Genomic DNA, 27,552 nt, shown 5'->3' on the forward strand with positions numbered 1-27,552 from the left:
CAGACTTCTCGAACTATTAATGATGTTCATTAAAATATCGTTAAATGAATTAAATCCGCTCTACATTTATTTACGTTTATTTATGTAGCGCCAGCATATTCCGTAGCGCTGTTCCAATCATTAGAAATACAGTTTAAACATCATGTCTCAATGCCGATACATTATTAACACAAACATTTTACTTTATCATATGTAGCGATCCAAGAAAAAAAATGAAATAAATGTCATTTTACAAATTATTATTATTTTTTTTTAAATTCAGTTTTAATTGGTTTTTTTCAATGTTTGATTTTAAAGTTATTTGGACTTTTTTTTCAAATTAAATTGCATCAAATTTAGTCCGACACCCCATGGAGTATGAGACTTGGATACATTTTTATTTTGGGAAACTCGCTGAACCCTGAGTTTTAACTGCAGTATTTGGGGTGCCCGTTAGTGGCCCTTATTAGTGGCCCCATAGGTGATTAAAAATGCTTACGGCTCTGAGTCCACATTTCTGTTGGCATCTAAGTTCAGACCTTATTACTTATTACGAAGTACTAGATAAGTTGTTTCTCCATCATGAGACCTTCTTCAGAGACAATGTTCTTCCATTGCTGATGATGTCCATTCTCCGATCCTCAGGTGCTGGAACCACAGAACCCATGATGGTGACCAACAGCACCGTAATAGAGCAGATCTTCTACTCCACACCTGGGTGTGACGGCTGGAACCTCTACATGGAACGAGGCCTGTACCACCTGGCCTGCGTCATTTTCCTTCTGGCTTTCATGGGAGGCAGCGGAGTCGTCGGCTGCATCTTCATCTTTGGGCTGATGGCTCTGGGCTTCATGTGCATCGCTCTCTGGGGCTGGCTCCTGGCTTGCGGCCTGGATATTTTTACATGGAACCTGCTGTTGACGACCATCTGCGTCTTGCAGGTCACCCATCTCATTTACAGATTACGGAAGGAGTCCTACGGGGAGGACTATGACTGCCTCTACCAGACCTTGTATCAACCCCTCCAGGTCCCCATGGAGGTCTTCAAAGAGATTGCTCACTGCAGTGGGATGCAGGTGCAGACAATGAGCGCCAACCAGAGCTACGCTCTAGAGGGGAAGACACCCATCGACCGCCTGTCCCTCCTCATCTCCGGCAGGTGGGTTTTGCTCAGTAGCTTTGTCTGGGGTGCCTACCAAAGCGAGGTGTCCTGCCATGGACCATACCAAGTATTACAGGTCCATGCATACAAAGTCTGACCATATCCAGCCTGGACTGCAGCCCAACGCCCGAGCTATCAAGCCATTTTCTTAAAATCATTGCCAGATAGAAAAATGTATGGCTAACCTCGTACTTCACGGCCCGTGGAGTCTTTTTACTTTTAGTGCTGGTCAAAAACTGGAGAACGTGTCAGGAAATGTCTCGTAAATTACTGAGGGGTTCTCCTGGGTAAAATGCTTGTCCAGTGACGTGCCTGGCATGGTAGATTTTATTAAATGAAAAGTTCATCAATATTTGAGATGCCTCACGTAACTAACCTAAGATGGCGTCTCGTGGCCTGGCCTTTAACCTCAGCTTGTGTTCTTCCCATAGGGTGAAGGTGAGTCTGGACGGCCAGTTCCTGCACTATATCTTCCCATATCAGTTCCTGGACTCTCCGGAGTGGGAGTCTCTGCGTCCCTCCGAGGAAGGGATATTCCAGGTAAAGACACAGAGTATTAGGGGAGGTCAGCAGGGCCACCATCAATGGTGGTACAAACAGTACCCATGTGTGAGGTCTTCACCACCTGCGACCTCGGACTATGCCCTTGGGGGCTTTGGGGCTCAGTTGGGAGCATGGAGCAGGGTAGGTTTAACCGCATTGGGCGATGCAGTGGGAGGAGCACGTGGTGGGACTTTCTGGCTCTGAATACCCAGAGCCCCCTTCCCTTGCGGGACGTTGGTAGGAGGTCTCACTGCCGGTACTGCCGACGTCGCGGGACACACACACTATTTTTAATGGGAAAGTGGGCGGGGAGTGGGTGTTTTTAAATATAAATTTCTTCCTTTTTATGAAGCGACAGGAAAAATATTTGAAGGAACATGTGGATGTAGTACATTTAACCCTTTAACCAGGGGAATGATTCGTCGCTTCTGTGGCTGCCGCATCCCCTATCTGCAGTCACAAACCCTCTTGCGTCTTCTGTTTCCTAAAAAAAAAAACCTCTCTTATCCCGGGTCTCCTTTCCATCATTATCACATTCCTCCCATGCCCCACACTCCAGTCCTTCTGCTTCTTGTCTCCCGTCGCTATGTTGGGCGACAGTCGGATAAAGCTGCTAATGATAGCGAGGTGGCATTTCCTCTTCCTAAGCTTCATATCCCGGAATAATTCCAGACAATGTCACATGAGATCCAAGCAAAATCAAATCGTAACATAGTTCAGAGTACACGGAAACAACCGCCCCCCCATTTCTAGTCCCGCGTTATGTAGAGTAAGTTTACATTTTGGTTCCCTGTCCCTCCAGGAAATCAACGGTAATGCGGTAAAGCATGGACAGGAAGTATTCTTAAGTATGCTTCCTGGTTTTAGTAGAGACAGCTGGGGGAGGAGTTACAGGACACTTTCTAACCCCAATAACTAAAGAATGTCCTCACTGATTAGCATGCAGTAAAATGCGTTGGATTCACCTGGCAGGAGGATGTTTGTGGGATGACTTTAGGATGGAGTGGATGCGTCGGTTTTGTTCTTGTTCTATGTGGAAATGTTAGAGGGGCTGGATGAGGTGCAGAGGGGCCCTAGTGGGTATAGTACCCGAGTAACGGGGACTCCGGGGCTAGATTTCCATTCTTCTGGATGGCTCTGTTGAGCCCTTTTAAGGTACCTCTATAATGTGGAGGGAGAGTGCATCAGATTGATTGTCAGCTCCTGGGTGACACATTGTGACATCTTCGTGTCGTAGCACTAGACGTGTCCATATGGGTGTAAATATATATTTTTTTCGCTGTTTTTTCACATTCTGAGAGAATGTAAATGTCATTATCCGGAGTTATTATGTATCAATAAGCCCGCGAACCGTTCTAATAAGATCTTATTAACGTAGGTGACGCTCACGGCCGAGACGGACTGTACGTACATCAGCTGGCCCAGGAAGAAGCTGTACCTGCTCTTGGCCAAGGAGAAGTACATCGCGCGGCTCTTCTCGCTGCTTCTAGGCTTCGACATTTCCCAGAAACTCTACGCGCTCAACGACAAGCTGTTTGCCAAGTTCGGCCTCCGTTTCGACATCCGTCTTCCCAGCCTCTACCACGTCCTGGGCCCGCACTCCGAGTCGGCAGGGGACATCGGACTGGTTGCCGAGCCTTTGGCGTCCCTCCTGCCGCAAGAACCTCCACCCATCCACAAAGTGCCTCCGACTCTACCTCACCAGCCCCTAGGGAACAGGGCTTCCCGGCCTGAGAGTGGCATTTTGGGTGAGGACTCCAGCAGCCTAATTTTGGAGGATTTTGCTGAGATTCCCGGTTCTTTTATGGATTATGGGAGCGAGGGAGAGTATTTGAAGTAAGAGGGGGCGAGGCAGCTGGTAAGGGACCTCCCTGTAAGTACCCCCTGCCTTCTTGTGTGAATACTCTGGCCTGTATCTGCCTGTTTAACACCTATGTAGCCACCATACTTGCCAACACTGGGCCAAAATCAGGACACATCGGGCTTTGAGGAGTCCACCAAAGTCCTCTGTGGCCCATTTTACACTTGTGCAATGAAAATTTTGGGTATTCTGGGGAAACTGGTTGGGACAGCCTGAAGGCAGGACTGTCTCAGTCAAAACAGGACTGTTAACGAGTACGAACCAAGTAGCAACAGGAAATGGTTGCCAACCCTGAGCAGGTTCAATACAGATTCCCGACCCACCTCCCCGACCATAGCACCCGACCCACCTCCCCTTCACCATAACACCCGACCCACCTCCCTGACCATAGCACCCGTCCAACCTCCCTGACCATAGCACCCAACCCACCTCCCCCTGACCATAGCACCCGTCCCACCTCCCTGATCATAGCACCCGACCCACCTACCCCTGACCTTAGCACCCGTCCCACCTCCCTGACCATAGCACCCGACCCACCTACCCCTGACCATAGCACCCGACCCACCTACCCCTGACCTTAGCACCCGTCCCACCTCCCTGACCATAGCACCCGTCCCACCTCCCTGACCATAGCACCCGACCCACCTACCCCTGACCTTAGCACCTGACCCATTTTCCCTTCACCATAGGAAACCAAACCCACCTCCCCCTGACCATAGCACCCGACCCGCCTCCGCTGGGCATTTTTTGTGCATGCCCCCATTTACTTCCAAGGAATTGGTCCATATTGGAATTGGCCCTCAGTACTACTACCATCTAATGTAATGCTGCGCATGGGCAATAGGTCTTGGCTTTTGTTTGTTGAATTTGTTCACATGGGCACGAAGTGTGTGTTATATAATATGATGACATATGTGCTGGATTTGCATGTACAGTGACGTGTTCCAAGAGGCAGCCATGTTACACGTGTCCCTAGAAGCCAAATGTTAGAAGAGCCATGACGTGTCCCGTTAATCCCACCCCCCCGAGACAGAGACTCTCTGCATGCGCATCACGCGTAGCGCATCGAGGGTCCCGACAGCAACCTGTGCAATTCTGTGCCCCCAGAGTACAGGAATACGAGTAAATTACCCCAGCCACCCCTTTTCACCCCTCTCACGTGTCGGCTGTCCCCATGTCTTTCCACCGGGGGCAGGAAGTCTCGCTGACGTCACAGGAATGCCTCTTGACATCAGTGGGTGTTCCCGTTTCGGGTCACACTTCTGTTTAAGGGAAAAATGGGTGGGGGATGGGGCGGGGAGTGGGGCGTGTCATAATGCCGCTCCCGCTACCTGTTATCGACGCAATAAAGCGGTGTTTCTACCAGACTCTATGGGCAAAACCTGGAGGGGCAGCTGTCATGGGCCCCAGGTTACTTTACCCCTGGAGCTGTCTCTTGGGCCCCTGAAGCGGAGGTCTGACCCCTCCGCTAGGGATTCCTCCCAAACCCATTGGCAGATAGTAACCCTTCCCCGGAGTCGGGCATCCTTCCGAGGCAGAGCGCCGGGGTATGACATCATACCCGGCCGAGAGGGTGGCAGCCGCAGGGTGAGGGTCTCGGGTTCTGCCCCCCAATCTGTGTATATTGTTGAATGTACGATCTTTACGTCACGTCTCCCCGTCTCTGTGTTCCAGGCTCTTGCGTCCTGCAGAAGGGTCACCCGCGGCTCCACTCTCACCTTCGGGCCCCTCTCGCGCCAACTCAGACCCCGGAACTTTAGGGAACAAAAACGCCGACCCCTTGAGATTCCAGTCCTGCCGTGTTCACGACTCACTAGTGTGTGAAATTCCACTCGTAAGACCACGCTGACCTCCGTGCGAGGGTCGCCGGGACAGATGCCCGGTGGGACTGCCTCTCCTCTCCGTGCAGCCGGTCGGGGGCCGCGCAGGAACGCAATTTGTGATAATTCCAGGAGAAAGCGGAGTTACAAAGTTACGCGCATGCGCCGAGATGGTTCACTTGGCGGAGACGCTCCGGTTCGCGGCGGCCCTTCACGAAACCTTCACGTTGTCTACACTTCTTCTTGACTATTGAGCAGAGACTCGCGTGTCCTTCCCTGTGAATGTCTGCGTGGAGGGGGATACATTCATCTCTAATTCACCATGAACATAAGAGAGTTACTCGGAGAAACACTTGCGTGTTACATCACAGAAATGAGAGAATAAAGTGTCACATGATAAAAGATATAGTTACGTCAATGGAAGGAAGTTTTATTTTACTGAAAGGGTGGAAGATAAGTGGAACAGCCTCCCAGCAGAGGTGGTAGAGGGTAATACAGTGAGGGTATTAAACATGCATGGGATAGGCATACGGCTCCTGAATCTAAGAAGAGACCAGCGACTGATTAAGGTTTGAGTCGTTACAGCAGGAGAAACGGGCGACTAGACGGGGGCCGGATGGGGGCCGATCTGCTTTATGTTGTGAAACTTGTGCTGCCGGTTTCCGGTTGTAAGTAATGGGAGTTATATGGTTAAAACGGTCTAAAGAGAGATTTAGTAAAAAAATCCATACTTTCTTTTATTAAAACGTTCAGATTTGATGGATTTAGATTTTAGTGGGGAGTCTAACGGCGAGTTTCCTGAAGCAGCGAGACTCCCCTCGCTGGGGGGGTGCGTTCGGGATACGTTTGGGGTCTGGCGTGGTGTCTCGGTTGGGGGGAAAGCCCCCGTAGAGCGCAGTTGCAGTGTCTCGGAGACACGCGGCAGGCGCTCCCCGCATCCTCGTCAGCAGTCCCTGCGCGGCCGGGCTCACCGGCAGCTGCTGTTTGTTGCTGTAGTGAAGTCTAAAAGAAGACGGCCGCTCCCCGCGAGAGTCACGGAATCCGTCAAACAGATCGTCTCTTCCCTGCAGAGAGCGAGAGAGCGCGGCGCCAACATCACTAACCCAGCCAGATATCTATCACTATACATTATACAGGGGCTGGGGAGCTGATTTAGCTATACATTATACAGGGGCCGGTCACTGATTTATGTATACATTATACAGGGGCCGGGGAGCTGATTTATCTATACATTATACAGGGGCCGGTCACTGATTTATCTATACATTATACAGGGGCCAGCTCGCTAATTTATCTATACATTATACAGGGGGGCGGTCACTGATTTATCTGTACATTATACAGGGGCTGGGGAGCTGATTTATCTATACATTATACAGGGGGCCGGCTCACTGATTTATCTATACATTACACAGGAGCCGGTCACTGATTAACCTATACATTATACAGGGGGCCAGTCACTGATTTATCTATACATTATACAGGGGCCGGTCACTGATTTATCTATACATTATACAGGGGGCCGGTCACTGATTTATCTATACATTATACAGGGGCCGGGGAGCTGATTCATCTATACATTATACAGGGGGCCGGCTCACTGGTTGATTTAACTATACATTATACAGGGGTCAGGTCACTAAGTTACTTATACATTATACAGGGGTCAGGTCACTAAGTTACTTATACATTATACAGGGCTGGTGTTTCTACCTGTTGCCCGCCGGCAGCTCTGACACACACAGCGTGCCGCTCACATCCGGGGGTTTCCTCCAGAAGCTGGACAGTGACTTTGTTCTCCGCAGAACAATGGTCTGCATCTGGCAGAGAGGATCCTCATGCGCGATCACGCTCCTTCCCTGGGTGGCGTGTTTAGCACTGCGAGGACAGCGTTTAGACAGAACCAAAATAAACATGCATGGTAGAAATAGTGATACCGGGCCGACCCGGAGCTGCCGAGGAACCTTCTGGAGCCTCCGGAGAGCGAGCACTCATTTACATTGAGAACAGGGGTTTAACTAATTTGTTCTAACTTTTTATTGCCCCCCTCGCTACGTCCCCTTTGCTACAATCAGTTCTTCCTCGCCCACCCTCTCTGCTTTTGTATTATTCCCCCTCAACCTCCTAGTAGAGTGTAAGCTCTCAGGGGCAGCGTCCTCCGTCCCAGTAATGGTGGCACTGAATACTCACAGGGTTATCTTGGCGGTTCTCGCGCTCCGATCGCTGACCAGTTGGACCTCGACGCTGATGCTGCGATCTTCCGGCTCCTCCAACGTAAACTCCAGCAGAATGTGGCGGGCTGCGGAGCGGACGAGGCGTTCAACACCCGCAAAAACAGCTCGGTTACAGAAAATAACCACACCGGGGCAAAAAGGTACATAAAAAGTCTGGGAGAATCCCCGCCCCCAGCCACGCCTCTAACCACACCCCCTATAACAAAAATGCCCATCTTTATTGGGCGTATTCACCCACCGCAGTACGGCTCCGTGCCCGGCGTCATCATGAAAAGCTGGAGCTCCTTTGGTGGATTGTCGTGTATTATCGAGTCCGTGTGGGCTTCACCCAGAACGGGGAGAATTAACACAAAAACAGCATGAATGGGTTATAGACAAAAAAATTAATTGTGTTAGTATGGAAAGCACTGATATAATTTACATTTACAGAAATATTAGAAAAATCATATAATGATATACAAAAAAATATTATATATATATACTATATATATACAAAAAATAAAAATATTTAATATGTAATAATATCAAATAAATATACAAAAATTATAATGTACGATTTCGTAATATATATACTATATAATATACAAATATTTAATATATAAAATATACAAAAATATAATAATGTATGAGATATATATAATATATATATATATTTATACACACTATATAATTTACAAAACAAATATTTTATATATAATATAATATCAAATATTTAATATCTAAAATATACAAACAATATAATAATGTATGATATAGTAATATACAAAAAATATTTTTTTTTTTAAATATATAATTATATATATATATATATATATATATATATATATATATATATATATATATATATTATACAAATAAAAAAATGTATAATATAATGTATATGAAACTAAATATTCAGATAAATCCGATAAAAGCAGCAGATTAATACATCTGATAATATTTTTTGTAATAGGATTATCGGGATCAGCAAATTTTCACTAAAATAAATCCATTAAAATAAGGGGAAATGGTACGTTTAACTTTGTTGTAGGGATTTCAAGTGATATTCTATATTTACTTTGATTAGCAGCTAATCTTTTATATCGCAAAAATTGGAATAAATTTTATATGAAGCCGACTCTGGGGTTAAATATATACTGGATTTAATGTAATGGCTCCTATATTATACAGTATAATTATATGATTACATATACACAAATAGCATGATTCGCTGAACATTATATAATAATTTTATATAATTTCATAAGCGAGTAAATTATATTCTCTTCTATACAATATTTGTTTTAATATATAATATAATTATAAAAAATATTTAAGATATAATAATAATATACAAATACAATAATTATTAATATTTGTATTATATAATGACATGGTATACAATATAACAATGATGATTAACGATTTACCTTTATAGTAAATAAATGCGTTAATTCTCTTTACATTACCTATCCGGGGGCAGCTCGCCAGCTGGGGGTCCTCGCAGGTCACACACTTCCCCTCGCGGAAATCCTGGAAGCTGGAACACGGGAAGCCGGTATAGGGGCAGATCCCCAGCATGGCGTTGGTGTAGATGGTGACCGACCTCATGTGATCGCAGATCAGATATTTATACACTGCAAGAGAGAAGATCCCACAATCAGTTTGGCTCTGCAAGGGTTAAAGGTGAGGCGTCCAGGGGTTATACTCGCCGGGTGCTAGAAACTTTGCAAGGAGTGGAACCGCCTCCCAGCTGAAGTGGTAGAGGGTAATACAGTGAGGGGATTAAACATGCATGGGACAGACATACGGCTCCTGAATCTAAGACGAGAAGGTTCCGAGCGGTTAAAGGCTGCTTGACTCACGGTTGCGGACGGACGGACAGCCCGGCTGGTCTCTGCCGCCGTTGATGAAGTAGTCCACGTGCCCCACGGGGATCCGGATTCCAAAATCTACAGAAGAACATGCAGGAGAGAAACGTCAAGAGGCAGCGAGAGGGCCACGAAGCAGACACGCTGGGGCCCCGGTGCCACGTCTGCCACGGACGGGGGATTACGGTCAGGTGGGGGCAACACAGATATACGAGGTTCCCCCCACGCGTATACAGCGTTATACACGGAACAGGGCATTAGTGGCCCTGGGGTGCTCAGTAGGATGAATGCATTCCGCTACCCCTAGGCAGTCAGAACTCCATTGAGCCAGGGATTCGCGGGAGCCGCAGCCAACGCCGGGGGAGCCCCACGCAAAGCGAGCGTCTTTTCCCCAAAAACTGAAAGTGTCCGACGTAACCCGCCGCCCAGCAGACAAGGCAGGAGGAACAGACGTCTTTACATCGGCATAATATACAGAGGCACACAGAGTTAATGCACATACATGCATACATACACACACATATATGATAAATAGATCCAGCTACACGCACTCGCACAGAGATACCCCACAGACAGACACCGACTGCCCCCCCGCTCCGGACACACAGACACCAAGTGCCCCCCGCTCCGGACACACAGACACTGACTGCCCCTCCCCCCACTCCGGACACACAGACACCGACTGCCCCCCGCTCCGGACACACAGACACTGGGTGCCCCCCGCTCCGGACACACAGACACCGACTGCCCCCCGCTCCGGACACACAGACACCGACTGCCCCCCCCCGCTCCGGACACACAGACACCGACTGCCCCCCGCTCCAGACACACAGACACCGAGTGCCCCCCGCTCCGGACACACAGACACCGACTCCCCCCCGCTCCGGACACACAGACACCGACTGCCCCCCCCCCCGCTCCGAACACACAGACACCGACTGCCCCCCGCTCCGGACACACAGACACCGACTGCCCCCCCCCCGCTCCGGACACACAGACACCGACTGCCCCCCCCCGCTCCGGACACACAGACACTGGGTGCCCCCCCCCCCCGCTCCGGCCTGCAGAGTATCTCTGCTCCTGTGACAGCCGGCTGCTGGACGCAGTAACTCTGATCCGCGTCAATCATTAAACCTCCGGCTGCAAAATCAGTCATTTTTCTAAAACTCGGCAATTTTCTTTTTAAAATTAATTCCCAATTATTCTAAATATTTAAAAAATCCGTATTTATTCGGCTGTCAGTGACATCATAAATAACGTTACTGTCTGTATCCGTGTGAACGGCTTCTACAAAGAGCGCGTCGCCCGGGTCGAGCCTCGCGTCGCTGCCGGCGTGTGTGAATTTATACCCGGCGGGATCCAGTCCTGGGGGAAGAGAGGGGAAAACGATCAAACGGCTTCATATCCGAAAAATGAGATAAAAAGAAAAAAAAAATCTTTATTAATATAATCAGATTACAAGAGGAAGAATATGTGGCAGAGTCCTGCGCCCCCCAACCCCGGGTCACGGATCGTGGATAGTTTTTGGGTCATCTTAAGGATAAATACCTGTAATTTTTCCCAGGCGGCCGCCAAAAATCTTCCCCACGTGTCCAGCGACATGCGCGCCGAGGCTGATGCCAATCAGGTGGAGAGAATCCTCTGTGGCCCCCAGCTCCTGAAATTCAAGGTGCGCTTCAGCTGGGGTCTAGCGAAGGGTACCCACTACTCCTGTATGTTACATGGGTAAGCGCTGGGCAAGAGGGGTGCATTAATCAGGAGCCCCCCCCACGTCCCGGCCCCCGCCGTGGTTACCATCATTTGGCCGATGAGGGCCGCCACCTCCACGCCCAGCCTGGGGATGTTCTCCACGGCTTCGTTGTATTTGGCGGTGGATCCGTACACCCAGTCCACGGCCACCACGTTCACCGGGGACGCCAGCAGCAGAGACGCGATCAGCTCGTCCACCCAGGACGGCTTCGAGCCGACCACCCTGAGAAACGGCAGCGGCAGAGAGAGAGGGGCATCAGGGGAGGAGAGACGGGCATCGGGAATGGAGAGATGGACATCGGGGGAGGAGAGACGGGCATCGGGAGATGGAGAGAGAGAGGGGCATCAGGGGAGGAGAGACGGGCATCGGGAATGGAGAGAGACGGGCATCGGGAGATGGAGAGAGAGAGTGGCATCAGGGGAGAAGAGACGGGCATCGGGAATGGAGAGATGGACATCGGGGGAGGAGAGACGGGCATCGGGAGATGGAGAGAGAGAGGGGCATCAGGGGAGGAGAGACGGGCATCGGGAATGGAGAGAGACGGGCATCGGGAGATGGAGAGAGAGAGTGGCATCAGGGGAGAAGAGACGGGCATCGGGAATGGAGAGAGACGGGCATCGAGGGAGGAGAGACGGGCATCAGGGTTTTGGGAACCAAAGAGGGATTGGCCAAGCTAAACAAGGACACTGGGAACTTGGTTGAAAGTGGGACTGGCCAATTAAATAGGGACAGTTGGGAAGTACGGGACCTGACCTGAAGCCGTGGATCACGACCTTGGTGCCCAGGGAAGCGTTGAACGTTGAATCGTTGAGGCTTCGCTCGCCGTCGAGGCGGATGACGTGACCGCAGCCGGGGTGGCTGGACGTGAAGAGGAGAAACTGGACCTGGAGTTTATTATCATGGAATATTCCCGAGATCTGGAAGTCCGTGCACTCCGCCGGGGAGGAATAATTCATCCGCTCACCAGCTGGGGGGCAAGAAAACAAAATCATTGTCCAGAGTCAGCGATTCAGCAGAAAAATCCGCTTCCCAGCTGCCAACACGACACGGAACCATAGAGAAGCAGCAACGGCGCGGAAAAGCCTCTGCTGGGGCGCCGCTGTATGATATCACCCGGATATTACACCCACCAGGGGCACCGGACCTCCAGCCGTCAGAACCCGCCGGCAGATCGGCCCCATCCGGCCCCCGTCTAGTCGCCCGTTTCTCCTGCTGTAACGACTCAAACCTTAATCAGTCGTTGGTCTCGTCTTAGATTCAGGAGCCGTATGTCTATCCCATGCATGTTTAATACCCTCACTATATTACCCTCTACCACCTCTGCTGGGAGGCTGTTCTACTTATCTACCATCCTCCAAGTAAATAAAGAAATAAAATATAAGACACACATTTATTCAGGTGGAGGAAAAAACCCTGGGTTCTCTTTTTTTAGGCTGCATTCAGTACAGGGGTAGATATGGGGCTTTTAGTTGTACTCGTTGCCTCTTTCCCGCTTTATTCTGTCACCGTGGCGCAAGCGCTGTTTAGGCTGGGAGTAGTGGGAGTTTATTTGCATCAAGTTCCATGCAGCACTATAGTTTAGGGATAGCCAGCTGTAACCCTGGTTACTGTTGCTAGGCAGCCTATGGCGGGACTTCCTTTTGGCCAGGTCACTGACAGCAGGGGGGCACAGCCCTCCCCCCAGCATTACAATATCAGCTCCCACAATGCTCAGCCAGCCAATAACTTACACAGCTGGGGCAGAGTTTGGGCTTTTACCACCCAGCGGGGCAACAGGACTTCCAGGGTAACTCTGCAGGTCTTGATAGGGGGCAGAAAAGTGGCCTATTAACCCTTTGAGGACTTAGAAACAAAGTTAAGCTGTGAAAGGGTTACTGCTCGCAACCAGGGTGGCAAAAGCCAAATCTACCCCGGTATTCTGACCCCTCCAAGCTCCATGTGAGGACGCGACCTCCCAGATTAATCAGTCGTTGGTCTCGTCTTAGATTCAGGAGCCGTATGTCTATCCCATGTATGTTTAATACCCTCACTGTATTACCCTCTACCACCTCTGCTGGGAGGCTGTTCCATTTATTTACTACCCTCTCAGTAAAGTAAAACCTCCTTACAATAGAAACACAGTGAGTGCACACGGGCTTCACACACAAAGCCTTAATTTATATATATACACACATATACTCAGGTTTAACCCTTTCTGCTCCAGAGTACCCTTTTTAAATGGCTGACACCCGTGGGCCCAAGTTAACACTCACCTGTCAGGCTGATAAGGGTTAATAGGATGGTGGCCAGGAGCCACTCCGGGCTCCCCCACATACCTGCTGTTAACCCCTTCCTCCCCAGACACCGGCAGGGCACAGGGCTGCTACACCTCGCTGGAGTCCATCCAGTAAGGAGCTGAAAGCGCTGGGTTCCTTCTTCCAGTCCTGGGAGTTGCCCCACACCGGGGTATCTGCAAGGCTCTCTGGCAGCAGTCACAGTTACCCCCTGGTCTAGAACCAGCAGTGGCAGATACCCCGGGGTCTGTGTGACTCTCTTCCTCCTGGCAGTCACAATTACCCCAGGGTGTGTATCCGGCAGTCACAATTACCCCAGGGTGTGTATCCGGCAGTCACAATTATCCCAGGGTGTGTATCCGGCAGTCACAATTACCCCAGGGTGTGTATCCGGCAGTCACAATTATCCCAGGGTGTGTATCCGGCAGTCACAATTACCCCAGGGTGTGTATCCGGCAGTCACAATTACCCCAGGGTGTGTATCCGGCAGTCACAATTATCCCAGGGTGTGTATCCGGCAGTCACAATTACCCCAGGGTGTGTATCCGGCAGTCACAATTACCCCAGGGTGTGTATCCGGCAGTCACAATTACCCCAGGGTGTGTATCTGGCAGTCAAAATTACCCCAGGGTGATTATCCGGCAGTCACAATTACCCCAGGGTGTGTATCCGGCAGTCACAATTACCCCGCAGTTCTCAGGCTAAAATCTGCCCCTGGCAGTCGCAGTTACCCCGGGGTCTGTAGGAGGCTCTCTAGTAGGAATCTGCCCCGTCCGGCAGTTAATCATTACCGGATGTGTTTGCCTGGACTCTGGAACTCTTTGTCCGGCCCGGCCCGGCCCCCTGCCTGGCCTGTGGGGGGCTCATAAAGGGAGGCTGCAGCTAAAGAAACGACGACTCTAAACATGCGCAGCTTTCCCAGATCTGCTTCACGAGGATAATTCTACAGGAGCCTCCATCCTGCCCCGGCCCTTCCGACTCGCTGGCGGGGTCCCCAAACCACTAGTCCCGGCCGTTTACCCCTGGACCTTTATGTCGTAGAAACACAGAACCCGGCGGCGGATCGGCCCCATCCGGCCCCCGTCTAGCCGCCCGTTTCTCCTGCTGTAAAGACTCAACCCTTAATCAGTCGTTGGTCTCGTCTTAGATTCAGGAGCCGTATGTCTATCCCATGCATGTTTAATCCCCTCGCTGTATTACCCTCTACCACTTCTGCTGGGAGGCTGTTCCCCTTATCCACCACCCTGTCAGTAAAGTAAAACTCCCTTCAGTTCCATCTCAGTCTCTGACTCTCTAGCGTTAGATTCCGGTCTCTTGTTGTAATTTTTCTCCTCCTTTGGAATAAATTCCCTCCCGTCCTTTATTAACCCCGCGCTGTATACCAGTTGTTGTTTTAAACCTGACTATTTTGTTAGAATGGAGGTTTTTCCCGATTCTGTGTTTTCTATAACTTTGACCTTCAGCGGTGAGTTCAGGTCACCCCCGGGCAGGACACATATAGGTGTAACGTGCTGCCCCCTACTGTATGCGGGACGTATAGCCGGGTAACCGATTCCCTGTGTCTGGTAGATTGTAAGCTCCTGGGATCGGGGCCCTCTTCTCCTTCAGTATGTCATCGAGGAGTAACATTTGACCTGTACATTGTGCTCGCCAATTGGTTGCCAGGTGTATAGGGCTAAAGATATTTAAAGTCCCCCCTCCGTTACCTCGATGTCAGCACAGGGCAAAAACTACCAATATGGCTGCTGAGTGGGGTTCGCGGACTCAGTGGAGTTTGCAGTCTGAGTGGGGTTCGCGGACTGAGTGGAGTTTGCAGTCTGAGTGGGGTTCGCGGACTGAGTGGGCTGCGTTTGCTCCCACAATCGTCCACTCTGCTCCAGAAAGCTGTATCTGGTGAGAGCGCGTACATTATACTGCGCCACAGAATCTGCTGGCGATATATAATAAATGCCCCCGTTGAGTGCAGTCGCGGAGGGGTCCCCAGAGCAAACAGAGACCGTAGCGCAGCGTCCCGGGCAGGTGGAGGAAGCTGCAGCAGTTATTACACACAATGTCACCCGGCTCAGCTTTATTGTTCCAACAACAATTACACGTTACACGGATAATATAAGCACGCGTGTCACGGTCCCTCCGTGTGCCGGGGGGGGGGCGGTGACATCATAAGCCAACATCCAGTGAACTGATTAACCCCGAATACCCCAAATACACTATTATTATTACTATTATTATTACTGTTATTACGAAATGGTGAATTAAAAATATAACAGGATATACATCATATTTGTGCTCCTTAAGTGAAAAGGGAACAAGGCCCTGCATAATGTATACTTAAATGACCAAGCCGGCCCCCTGTATAATGTATAGTTAAATCAGCAAGCCGGCCCCCTGTATAATGTATAGTTAAATCAGCAAGCCGGCCCCCTGTATAATGTATAGATAAATCAGCAAGCCGGCCCCTGTATAATGCATAGATAAATCAGCAAGCCGGTCCCCAGTATAATTTATAGTTATGCTGGTGAGATGCCCTGTATAATGTATAGATAAATCAGTGACCGGCACCCTGTATAATGCATAGATAAATCAGCGTGCCGGCCCCCTGTATAATGTATAGATAAATCAGCGAGCCGGCCCCTGTATAATGTATAGATAAATCAGTGACCGGCCCCCTGTATAATGTATAGCTAAATCAGTGAGCCGGCCCCCTGTATAATGTATAGATAAATCAGCGAGCCGGCCCCTGTATAATGTATAGATAAATCAGTGACCGGCCCCCTGTATAATGTATAGTTAAATCAGTGACCGGCCCCTGTATAATGTATAGATAAATCAGTGACCGGCCCCCTGTATAATGTATAGATAAATCAGTGACCAGCCCCCTGTATAATGTATAGTTATACTGGTGAGATGCCCTGTATGATGTATAGTTATATTGGTGAGATGCCCTGTATAATGTATAGTTATATTGGTGAGATGCCCTGTATAATGTATAGTTATATTGGTGAGATGCCCTGTATGATGTATAGTTATATTGGTGAGATGCCCTGTATAATGTATAGTTATATTGGTGAGATGCCCTGTATACTGTATAGTTATATTGGTGAGATGCCCTGTATAATGTATAGTTATATTGGTGAGATGCCCTGTATAATGTATAGTTATATTGGTGAGATGCCCTGTATAATGTATAGTTATATTGGTGAGATGCCCTGTATAATGTATAGTTATATTGGTGAGATGCCCTGTATAATGTATAGTTATATTGGTGAGATGCCCTGTATAATGTATAGTCAACGCCCTGCTTAATACTAAAAGCGCTTGCTCTTGTTCAGCTGCTCCCTCCGCCGGGGTAACGCGGCAGCGATCCAGGCCGTGGTCAGGCGTCTGGCCTCCTCCCAGCCGTAGCGCGGTTCGTAGCCCAGATCCTTCCGGGCCTTTCTGTAGGAGAAAGTAAAGTGAGTGTTCAGCAGGACGACGAGGTGTCGGGTGAACGGAGGGACAAACCTAACGAACGGCTTGGCCAGGAAGCTCAGCACCTCCAGCAGGAGGGCCACGTAGTACAGAAGAGGGTAAGGAAGGGCCGGCCTGGACTCCACTCCCAGCCCCAGCTCTTTGCCCAGGACGTGGTTGAAGTCGGAGTAGCTGAGGTGCGGGGTGTCGTCGGAGATGTAGTAGAAGTTTCCTCCTATCTCCTGGGCCTTGTCCGGGTCCCTCAGGGCCCGGGCGGCCTGGATGTGAGCCCAGGCGACGTTCCCCACGTACACCGGGTTCACCAGAGCTTCCTTCCGGGACTGTCGCAGGAAGACGCCGCCGTTCAGGATGGCCTGGTCCAGGTGCAGCTCCAGGAACTGGGAGCCCTCGCCGTAAATGTACATCGGCCTCAAGGAGCAGGTGACCAGAGTGCCGCCATCTTTGAGCGCCCGGCCGTTGGCCTTGAGCACCTTCTGCTCGGCCAGCCTCTTGCTCTGCCCGTAGGAGAAGCTCAGGTTGCTGTCGTAGAGCTGCTCCTCGTGGCCGTCGGTGATGGGATCGCCTCTGGTGTTGGGTCCGACCACCTCCACACTGCTGGTGTAGATGAAGTAGCGCACGTTGTTCCGCACGCAGGCCTCCAGGAGCCGCTCCGTGCCTTACACACAAAGAGACAACGTTTCAGGTTACGGCAACCGCTACACATTTTCGTTGTGTCATCTGCTCCGCGAGGCATTAAACTGTCCCTGTAATACTCAGTACTCTTTGGGAAGCTCCGCGGGGCATTAAACTCTCCCTGTAATACTCAGTATTCTTTGGGAAGCTCCGCGGGGCATTAAACTCTCCCTGTAATACTCAGTATTCTTTGGGAAGCTCCGCGAGGCATTAAACTGTCCCTGTAATACTCAGTATTCTTTGGGAAGCTCCGCAAGGCATTAAACTGTCCCTGTAATGAAAGTTACGTTTGAATGATTTTACTGGGTTCCCATTTCTTGCGTTTTCTTGTCTCTTAAGATCCCCCCTTGAGGTTGAAGGGGATTCTTTTTGTCAGGTGGCTGGTATAACGCAGATTTCACCTGTGATCAAGCAGAATGCCCCCCATACTATGTGCTAGTGTGCGTTTAGTTCTGGAGTTTGAACGTACCGGTCACGTTGATAGCCATGAGGGTCTCCTTGTTAATCTTGCCCACCGTGTCTATGATGGCGGCCGTGTGAATGACCAGGTCCACCCCCCGGCAGCACTGCTGAAGGAATTCTTCATCTCGGATGTCCCCCCGCAGCAGCTTCACGGACGCCTTCCCCTGGAACTCTGAAACAAGCAGACGTGTGCAGGTCACGTACCGAACGCATACAAATAGCTGGCTGAGGGTGGTGGGAGTTGTATGTAATTGTCATTTAACCCCATTAAAGAGACAGCTTAATGTATTGTACGGCCCCGCCAACCAGAGCACAAGCCGGCAGAGGGGGAAGATTATTTATTGTTTGTTGTTTTATATAGCGCCATCAGATTCCGCAGCGCTGTACAAAGGGAATATGTGCGCAGGCACAATGCTGTCCACAGGGTGCGTTCAGAAAAATCCTGCCCGGTCGTTGGTCTCCTCTTAGATTCAGGAGCCGTATGTCTATCCCATGCATGTTTAATCCCCTCACTGTATTACCCTCTACCACCTCTGCTGGGAGGCTGCTCCACTTATGTACCACCCTCTCAGGAAGGAGGCAGGCAAAGCGAGCAAATGCATTGAGAGGAATCTTATGCGTGCAAGAAATGCTAGTTTAAAGGAGACACTCACTGTTCAAGTGTTTTTGGGGACAATTATTTTCCCGTTTTAGATAAAAGGGTCGTTATCATTTTAAATTAAAGTAGAAATGTCTTTTATAAAATGTTTTTTTTAAGTTTCTTTTAACATGAAAACGTTCTATGTGTGAGAATCTCACCCTATATTAAAATATTCTGCTGAAGAAATGGGGTTAAAGTGTATGTGTGGGGGGCTGTGCCTGCGCGGTGGTCTGTCCTATCAGCCAGTCCTAAAACTAAACCGCAATAACTTTTTAAACTTTCACACCTCGGAGGTCTCTTCTTCAGGAGTAATGAAAAGGGGACAGTCGAGGGGACGCGACCCAACAGATGTCTTTGGAACGTCTTCTCTGTGGGATACCCTTTACCCCCCCCGTGCCCACGTTTATGCCTGTGGAACATCACATGTATGACACATGTAAGCCGCGTGTCACGTGACTCACCCTCACGGGTCCTCAGGAGGTCGGCGCTCAGCGTCTTGTCCATTAAGCAGATCTCATCCAAACCTTCCTCTTCCTCAAGCAGCAGCCGCACGATCCGGTGGCCGAGGAAGCCGCTGGCCCCGGTCACCAGGCATCTCATCCCCGCCACGGTCATCGTGCCACGTCCCGTGTCCCCTGAGGGCCACACGCGTCAGCGGAGGAGCACAGAGCGGCGTCCCGGCAGATGTGACGGCGTGAAGCCCCGACTTGGGTGTGAAGTCACCAACGTGTGGACAGCGGAGTATTATGCGTGGCCGCTCTCACCCTGTGCCCTCCGTCTCCCTCACCCCTCCCACCCATCCATTATCATCGAAGGACACAAAATCCTTGAATCCGCCGCCCAGAAATTCCCGCCGAGCCGACGGCCTTCAGCAAAAGTGAAGAATTTGCACAAAGCGCGTCGGGGAGATTTATTCCCGGCTCTTATCTTTAATGTAGAGATAACGGACGACATGCCACGGGGCTGTGAGAATCGTGCCACGGGGCTGTGAGAATCGTGCCACGGGGCTGTGAGAATCGTGCCACGGGGCTGTGAGAATCGTGCCACGGGGCTGTGAGAATCGTGTGCCCAGCCCTGCTCACAGCATACATAAATCTGGGAGCCCGGTAACCGGGTGAACGCTCCGCAGGGTCCGCGACGTGTTCATATCGTCGTCCGTTTCACGTTATTATTGTTATAAGTTCACGTTTTACCCTCCCCCATGGTAATAGGGCCACGGAATCCACTGGCTGTATGGATAAAATGTAACTTCTGTGGCGAGAGACAAGAAATGATGTCATATCCTGAAGAACGACCTCAGAAGGATGCGTGGGGGGGGTAACACTCTATAGTGTAGGTGGGCTGGTTAGATGCAAGATCACCAACCTCCCCAAATGACCAATGAGCATCGGGGGTCACCGGGTGGCCCCATTGCCCAATACGACGATCTGCCCTCGGAAATGCAGTGAAGGGGCCGCCGTCCCCTAGGCCAAAATACTCCCCTGTATGGGTCCCCTAAGGCCACGCTGGTTGTACCCCCGGGCAGCTTGATGCACGTGGGGCAGGGAGCACCGGCGTGGGGGATGGGAACTCCAGAGCCATTAACATGATATCAAAAGCTTTTCCCATTATTATCTGCTGATGGCGTTACTGATTTAATGCGGGCGCCGTAAGCTTTATATCTCCCCCTCCAGGGCCCCTGACGGCTAGAATAATATTTTGCCCCAATGCGAGGCAGGGTGTATCCGTGTCACCCCCCCCCCCTCAAGGTCATGTGATCATCGGTAACGCATATGACCTCAAACGCCATCTTCATCTGATAACAGCCCCAGATCAACAAAACTGGCCCCTGATATCTGTTTGGGGCCCCCGGGGGAGGGGGGGGGTTAAAATCTTTGTATGTTTTTTTTCCCTCTATTCTCTTTAAAACACCAGAAGAGTATTTTAGAATTCCTCGTATCAGATTAATAATAAATTCCCGTAAATATTTGCTTGTTATTATCTCAGGTAAGGTGAATGCAGTTTGCGGTTTATATGTCGGAGGCTTATTGTTAAGAGCAGCCGTGGCGGGGTCCGCGCAGGAACGAGCTGCCGGAAGGAAAGAAAGCTGCAGGAGCGGTGAGAGGTAAGCATGTGTGTGAGTATGTGAGTATGTGAGTATGTGAGTATGTGAGTATGTGAGTAAGTACCGGTATGTGTAGGTGTGTGTGTGAGCATGAATGTGTAAGTTGGGTGAGATGGAGTGCGTGTTAGAATGAATGTGTATGTGTATTTGAGTATGAGTGAGTGTGTGTGATTTGTGTAAGTTTACATATGTGTGCCAGAGTGTATGTTAGAAGAGGGGGGCAAGGGGCAAAGAAGGCACAGACCAGTTGTTTGGGGGCAATGACAAGCTGGGAGTAAAGATGGCACAAACAGGCTGTTTGGGGCTTAGGATGGCTTTGATAAGCTACTTGGGGCTAAAGGCACTCACAAGCTGTTTAGGGTGAGGTGGCATTGTGGGACATGTTGCTCGGTGAAGTTGGGGGCCCCCGGGGCAATCCACGAAAATCCACCAATGGGGCGCTGGAAGCAAACCCCGGAACAAGACTTCTCCGAAAAAATACAGGAAAAAATATTTTTGGAAATATATTTTTATGTGATTTTGGGATTAAAGCCGTTTGGGGGGGAGATCCGCTTCCTGTTTTTTCAGCTGCCGCGTCACGTCTCCTCCTTATCTCCCGACACAAGGACAGCAGAACCCCCCCCCCCCCCACGGCCGCTACTTGCTGCAAAAACATCACATTCCGGCAAATGAAACGTCTCGGGGCGCAATCACAATTCTGCTGCCCGTCATAAAAGTGAACTGAACCGGCCCCCTGTATAATGTATAGATAAATCAGTGACCGGCCCCTGTATAATGTATAGATAAATCAGTGACCGGCCCCTGTATAATGTATAGATAAATCAGTGACCGGCCCCTGTATAATGTATGGATAAATCAGTGACCGGCCCCTGTATAATGTATAGATAAATCAGTGACCGGCCCCTGTATAATGTATAGGTAAATCAGTGACCGGCCCCCGGTATAATGTATAGATAAATCAGTGACCGGCCCCTGTATAATGTATAGGTAAATCAGTGACCGGCCCCCGGTATAATGTATAGATAAATCAGTGACCCGGCCCCTGTATAATGTATAGATAAATCAGCGAGCCGGCCCCTGTATAATGTATAGGTAAATCAGTGACCGGCCCCCTGTATAATGTATAATTGTAGTTGATTATAACCGCAGCGTTGTTACCGGATGTCCCTCTTTAGTAAAAATCACCACGCCGGTTCCACTGGTTTTCATTTTTTATTGAATAATTTAGCAGATATTTGGATTTTCCCCCAGAATTAAATATAATAATAATAAGAAGTCTTTGAGGCTCTCGGTGCCGGACGTATGATTATGTGAGGTATGAGCGGCGCGGTGACCCCGAAGCCATCGGGAAATTATGATCCAAATTCATTTTTGGGGTAAATTATTTAGGAATTGGTGACAAAAGGAATCGCTCTTCCATGGTCTGTACGTGTTTGGAGGAGGAGAGGGGGGTTCCCCGGTCCCCCAAATCGCTGTCTCTAAAGCTTAGAGAACTGGATGAGGTTTCGGTTGATTTCAGAGACGTTTCGACAGCCTGGAAATAAATAAATAAATTAAAGCTAAAAATCATCAAAATGAGCTGAGAAATTATGCAAAATCTAAAAAGTAATTTCAGTGCAAAGTTTCAAAAAAGTAAATTTATCACCATAGCAACCAAGAGGATGTTCCTACAGACTGGACGATCCCAGCAGCTGCTATGGCAATAAGTCTGCTTTTCAAACTTCGCATCACTTTTTATATTTAACCCCTTCTGTTTGTAAAGCGCGGGTGAAACACGAATTTGGGAGACAGCAAAGTCACCGTAGGGACCTCGTGTAAAAGCAACATGGCTGCTCCCAGAAACCTCCATATTTTAATATTTATTTAATATGCCCCCAACTGGATCTGAAACGGGCCCCGGCAGGGATACCCCCTGACCAAAATAATGACACATTTATTAAACGGAATTAAATAAGTGAATGACTGACACATTTCATAGTTTTTGGTGGTACTGTCCCTTTAAATCCCCCAAATCCAGTCTTTGTACCTGAGAGTGCCATGGAGAGGCGGAATTCATCTGTCAGGATCTGGAGAACGCCTCTCACCCCCTCCTCGCCCTAAACATGCAGGACACAAGGGGTTAACCATTTAGAATGATTGATCATATTATATATATATATTTTATATATTATCATTACATAGCGTCCCAGAAGTGTAGCTTTGTGTAGGGTAGAAAAAAGTGTTTATGGACGATATGATGTCCTACAAAAACATACGGGACCAATACCAGCCGGACAGTATATGATATATAATACGAGGAATATACAGGGATATAACGGGTTATAAGGACGGGATTAGTTATACGGCCGGAGAGTATATAATATATAATATGAGGAATATACAGGGATATAACGGGTTATAAGGACGGGATTAGTTATATGGGGGGAGAGTATATAATATATAATATGAGGAATATACAGGGATATAACGGGTTATAAGGACGGGATTAGTTATATGGGGGGAGAGTATATAATATATAATATGAGGAATATACAGGGATATAACGGGTTATAAGGACGGGATTAGTTATACGGCCGGAGAGTATATAATATATAATTTGAGGAATATACAGGATATAACGGGTTATAAGGACGGGATTAGTTATACGGGCCGGAGAGTATATAATATGAGGAATATACAGGATATAACGGGTTATAAGGACGGGATTAGTTATACGGCCGGAGAGTATATAATATATAATATGAGGAATATACAGGATATAACGGGTTATAAGGACGGGATTAGTTATACGGGGGAGAGTATATAATATATAATATGAGGAATATACAGGATATAACGGGTTATAGGGCAGGATTAGTTATACGGCCGGAGAGTATATAATATATAATATGAGGAATATACAGGATATAACGGGTTATAAGGACGGGATTAGTTATATGGGCCGGAGAGTATATAATATATAATATGAGGAATATACAGGGATATAACGGGTTATAAGGACGGGATTAGTTATACGGGGGGAGAGTATATAATATATAATATGAGGAATATACAGGGATATAACGGGTTATAAGGATGGGATTAGTTATACGGCAGGAGAGTATATAATATATAATATGAGGAATATACAGGATATAACGGGTTATAAGGACGGGATTAGTTATACGGCCGGAGAGTATATAATATATAATATGAGGAATATACAGGGATATAACGGGTTATAAGGACGGGATTAGTTATACGGCAGGAGAGTATATAATATATAATATGAGGAATATACAGGATATATAACGGGTTATAAGGACGGGATTAGTTATACGGGGGAGAGTATATAATATATAATATGAGGAATATACAGGGATATAACGGGTTATAAGGATGGGATTAGTTATACGGCCGGAGAGTATATAATATATAATATGAGGAATATACAGGATATAACGGGTTATAAGGACGGGATTAGTTAGAAGTTGCTGATTTAGTGAGAAATCAGAGACCATTTTAGGAAAGGATTTTCCCCCATCTTTGAGGCACAATCCGAAATCGCTTCAATGTGGGGGGGGGGGGGTTTGCTTCTTCAGACCAACAGTGAGGAGTAACACGGATGGACTTTGTTGCTATGTCAGGTTCTGTGTCACACCTTGTATGTGAGACCCCTGTGTCACACCTTGTATGTGAGACCCCACACAATAGGTCGTCCAATGAACACACACTTCGCTCCGAGCGCCAGGGCCTTCAGCACATCGCTTCCTGTCCTTATCCCTCCGTCGATGTAGACCTCGATCCGGCCCTGCACCGCATCCACGATCTCCGACAGGGCATCGATCTGTGAGGGTGGAAGAGCAGTTACTTCCAGACAGTCATAGGTTAAAAAACCCATCAACCAGCAATGGTTTTCAGGATCTCCTCATGCAAACATGGGAAGGCTGATCACTGGCTCGGCCATCTTCACGTAACCTTTGACTGAAAACCTCCCCGTCTTTGGGTTCCGATGTCAGACTCTGAAAATATTGTGTATGAAAAGAGAGACTACAAAGAGAAATGTGACGAGACAACGAGAGACGGCCAAAAATTACACAAACCTTCTAAACGGCGCGACGAGAAGCCACGTCTCCAAACTCTAAAAATGGGAAAATCATCCCATTTATCAGTTTACTTGCCGAGGACAATATATCTGTCAGAAAAACTCTGTCAAAAGCTCATTTTGATTAACCAATCGTGGTGCAGATTATTTTAATATAGAATTTTTTTTTTGATATCTCAAAATTTCTCTCCCCAACAAAAACGCGCCTCACGCGAAGTGTAAGAGGAACACACACTTCCCATACGGTGTAATGGAGAATGCCACAAATAAATGGAATCAGCCAATCAGGACGGGTTCTTAATTACCTGCAAAGAAGAGACCTCTGAGGACTTGAAAGCTGACGTGACTCTACTCTTACTCTTATTCACGAAAGTTCCTTGTTATGACGTTAATAGGACAAACGTACCGTGGCAAGCTCCCCGTCCAGCTGCCGGCCGCCATGGTTGGACACAATGATTCCTTGCACGCCATGCTCCACTGCCAGCTCCGCATCTTCTTTGGTCAGGATTCCCTTGATGATGATAGGCAGACGGGTTAGGCTCCTTAGCCAGTAGATGTCCTTCCAGCTGATGGACGGGTCCAAGGTGTTGGCTGGGACACCATAATTATCCGGACCGCAGTTTTCCTACAGAGGATCAGAGGAGCCGTCAGAGAGTCGGCTGAGCAACGGGACAGAAACCACCGCGTAATGTGTGACAGAAACCACCGCGTAATGTGCGACAGAAACCACCGCGTAATGTGTGACAGAAACCACCGCGTAATGTGTGACAGAAACCACCGCATAATGTGTGACAGAAACCACCGCGTAATGTGTGACAGAAACCACCGCGTAATGTGTGACAGAAACCACCGCGTAATGTGCGACAGAAACCACCGCGTAATGTGCGACAGAAACCACCGCATAATGTGCGACAGAAACCACCGCATAATGTGGCTGAATAATCAAATCATTTGTTTTTTTCCCCCCACAAGCCAAAAACCTCTATTTTTCTTGAGAGCGTTTCCTCCACCAATAGAAAGCCGGTGCTAATGTACATATTATCCCTCATTCTCCGATCTCGTGTCCGGCATTCTAGTGGCTGCCAGTACTACTACTTTTAATAAAGAATTGAATAAAAAAGGTGAATTTACCTCAAACACACCCTCAAAGTTCTTGACCTTGAGATGCGGCGGGAGCCGAAACTTGTTGCGGATGTCGCTTCTCCTCTTGCCCGTGTAAGGAACGTCCACGGTGAGGACGAGAGCCTTGAAGCCCAAAGCTTCCACCCGGTGCACCAGCTGCTCCGACAGCTTGCGGTCTCGGTACACGTAGAGCTGGAACCACCGGAAGCCGTCGGGAGCGGCTGCCACGATCTCCTCCACTGAGCACGTGGAATAAGTACTGGCCACGTAGCACAGATTCAGCGACTCCGCCGCTAAGAGGCACAAAAATCCTAAATGATCCTCTAAGAGCCACTAATGATGACTGATCACATGAATAGACTAATGCATGATTTACTAGGCTAACCCCTGACTCTAACACGCTAACACACACAAACATACACACATGCCAACACCTAAAAAACACTCTAACACCATACACAAACATATACACATGCAGACACCTAACACACACTCTAACACCATACTGTAACACACACTCACACACTCATTCTTACACCGTCTAGTCTGCCCGCTTCATCTGCTGTAAAGACAAACTTTAAACAGTCATATGTCTATCCCATGCATGTTTAATACCCTCACTGTATTACCCCCTGGCTGAGGGTTATTACCCCTGGGGGGGTACGTACCTCTGGCGGTGCTCATCTCTCCGTCCGGCCATGCCAAGCAGTGGAACGCAGTGGGGGCGATGCCGATGGGGCAGCTGATCTCCGTCCCCAGGACCGTTGTCCGAGTGTCTGTCACGGACACATCGCGGAGCATCCGGGGTCTCAGACGGATACTGAAGGAAGAGACGGAAGCTTGACTGACGCTACGGCTCCTAAAACATTTACCCCAAACGCCCCAATATTACAAACAGACAGAGGGGCACTTTTGTTTTAGGGGGCATGGCTGGGGCGGGGCTATTTGTGTAAATGGGCGGGGCATTTAAAAGAAGAATAATAGGGTTTATTTACCCCGTTTAATTTATAAAGCCGTTTCTATACACATTATCGGGCTTTTAGGGCTGTAGAACCCTGCAATACCCTCATACCCAGCAAACATTCTGGGAGAGAGGGGCATCGGGGGAGGAGAGTCACGTGGACACTTTACCGTTTGAAAGCCAACAGGTTATCGTCCCGCGTGCAGCAATCGTCCGCTCCGGCAGCGTAATATTCCCACGTGGCTTTGGGTAAGTGGTCTTTTGCGTAGGCTTCATAGTCTGACAGGCAAATGAGGGACATCTCGGCGTCCCCCCGCCCCGACCTGCGGAGAACGCACAGCAACGTCACACCGAGTACTCAGCGCTGCGCACGCGTTAACACTCTGGGCAACTGAACTCAATGGGGAGGAATAATCATGCAGATCATGAGAACAGGAAGTTAAGACCCTCCTCTGCACCCCAGAGTAGACCCCTTGGGATGGAGATCTAATCACCATGGCGTTTGCAGAGACAGTAACAATGTAACTCCGCCGCTAGGCCACGTTAATCCATCACTGTCCTTCAGCC

The 27,552-nt window shown here is 48.9% G+C and overlaps 4 protein-coding genes across 4 annotated transcripts; 1 reads left to right on the forward strand and 3 right to left on the reverse strand.

Moving 5' to 3' along the window:
- Positions 1-647: 647 nt before the first annotated feature.
- On the forward strand, positions 648-3,524 carry LOC149280768 (popeye domain-containing protein 2-like). The gene is made up of 3 exons (XM_089500122.1): positions 648-1,138; positions 1,573-1,681; positions 3,063-3,524. The coding sequence occupies exons 1-3, from the start codon at positions 648-650 to the stop codon at positions 3,522-3,524; spliced, it is 1,062 nt and encodes a 353-aa protein (XP_089356248.1).
- A 2,605-nt stretch (positions 3,525-6,129) lies between these two features.
- LOC149280769 (phospholipase A1 member A-like) lies at positions 6,130-13,512 on the reverse strand. The gene is made up of 11 exons (XM_089500141.1): positions 13,452-13,512; positions 11,953-12,166; positions 11,244-11,421; positions 10,998-11,106; positions 10,713-10,814; positions 9,444-9,530; positions 9,009-9,215; positions 7,838-7,921; positions 7,556-7,664; positions 7,123-7,243; positions 6,130-6,429 (listed from the first exon to the last, which is right to left on the reverse strand). The coding sequence occupies exons 1-11, from the start codon at positions 13,510-13,512 to the stop codon at positions 6,130-6,132; spliced, it is 1,572 nt and encodes a 523-aa protein (XP_089356267.1).
- Positions 13,513-16,777: 3,265 nt separating this feature from the next.
- On the reverse strand, positions 16,778-19,329 carry LOC149280770 (3 beta-hydroxysteroid dehydrogenase/Delta 5-->4-isomerase-like). Its single transcript, XM_089500142.1, has 3 exons — positions 19,176-19,329; positions 18,082-18,246; positions 16,778-17,595 (listed from the first exon to the last, which is right to left on the reverse strand). The coding sequence occupies exons 1-3, from the start codon at positions 19,327-19,329 to the stop codon at positions 16,778-16,780; spliced, it is 1,137 nt and encodes a 378-aa protein (XP_089356268.1).
- A 2,967-nt stretch (positions 19,330-22,296) lies between these two features.
- HAO2 (hydroxyacid oxidase 2) lies at positions 22,297-27,286 on the reverse strand. Its single transcript, XM_089500121.1, has 7 exons — positions 27,156-27,286; positions 26,693-26,844; positions 26,034-26,317; positions 25,309-25,527; positions 24,486-24,644; positions 22,845-22,914; positions 22,297-22,352 (listed from the first exon to the last, which is right to left on the reverse strand). Exons 1-7 carry the CDS (start codon positions 27,284-27,286, stop codon positions 22,297-22,299), a joined length of 1,071 nt encoding a protein of 356 aa, XP_089356247.1.
- Positions 27,287-27,552: the final 266 nt, after the last annotated feature.

The sequence above is a fragment of the Sceloporus occidentalis genome, unplaced genomic scaffold, assembly GCF_023333645.1.
Source record: "Sceloporus occidentalis isolate IW3139 unplaced genomic scaffold, rSceOcc1.0.p SCAF_148, whole genome shotgun sequence".
In the NCBI taxonomy this organism is placed as follows: Eukaryota; Metazoa; Chordata; class Lepidosauria; order Squamata; family Phrynosomatidae; genus Sceloporus; species Sceloporus occidentalis.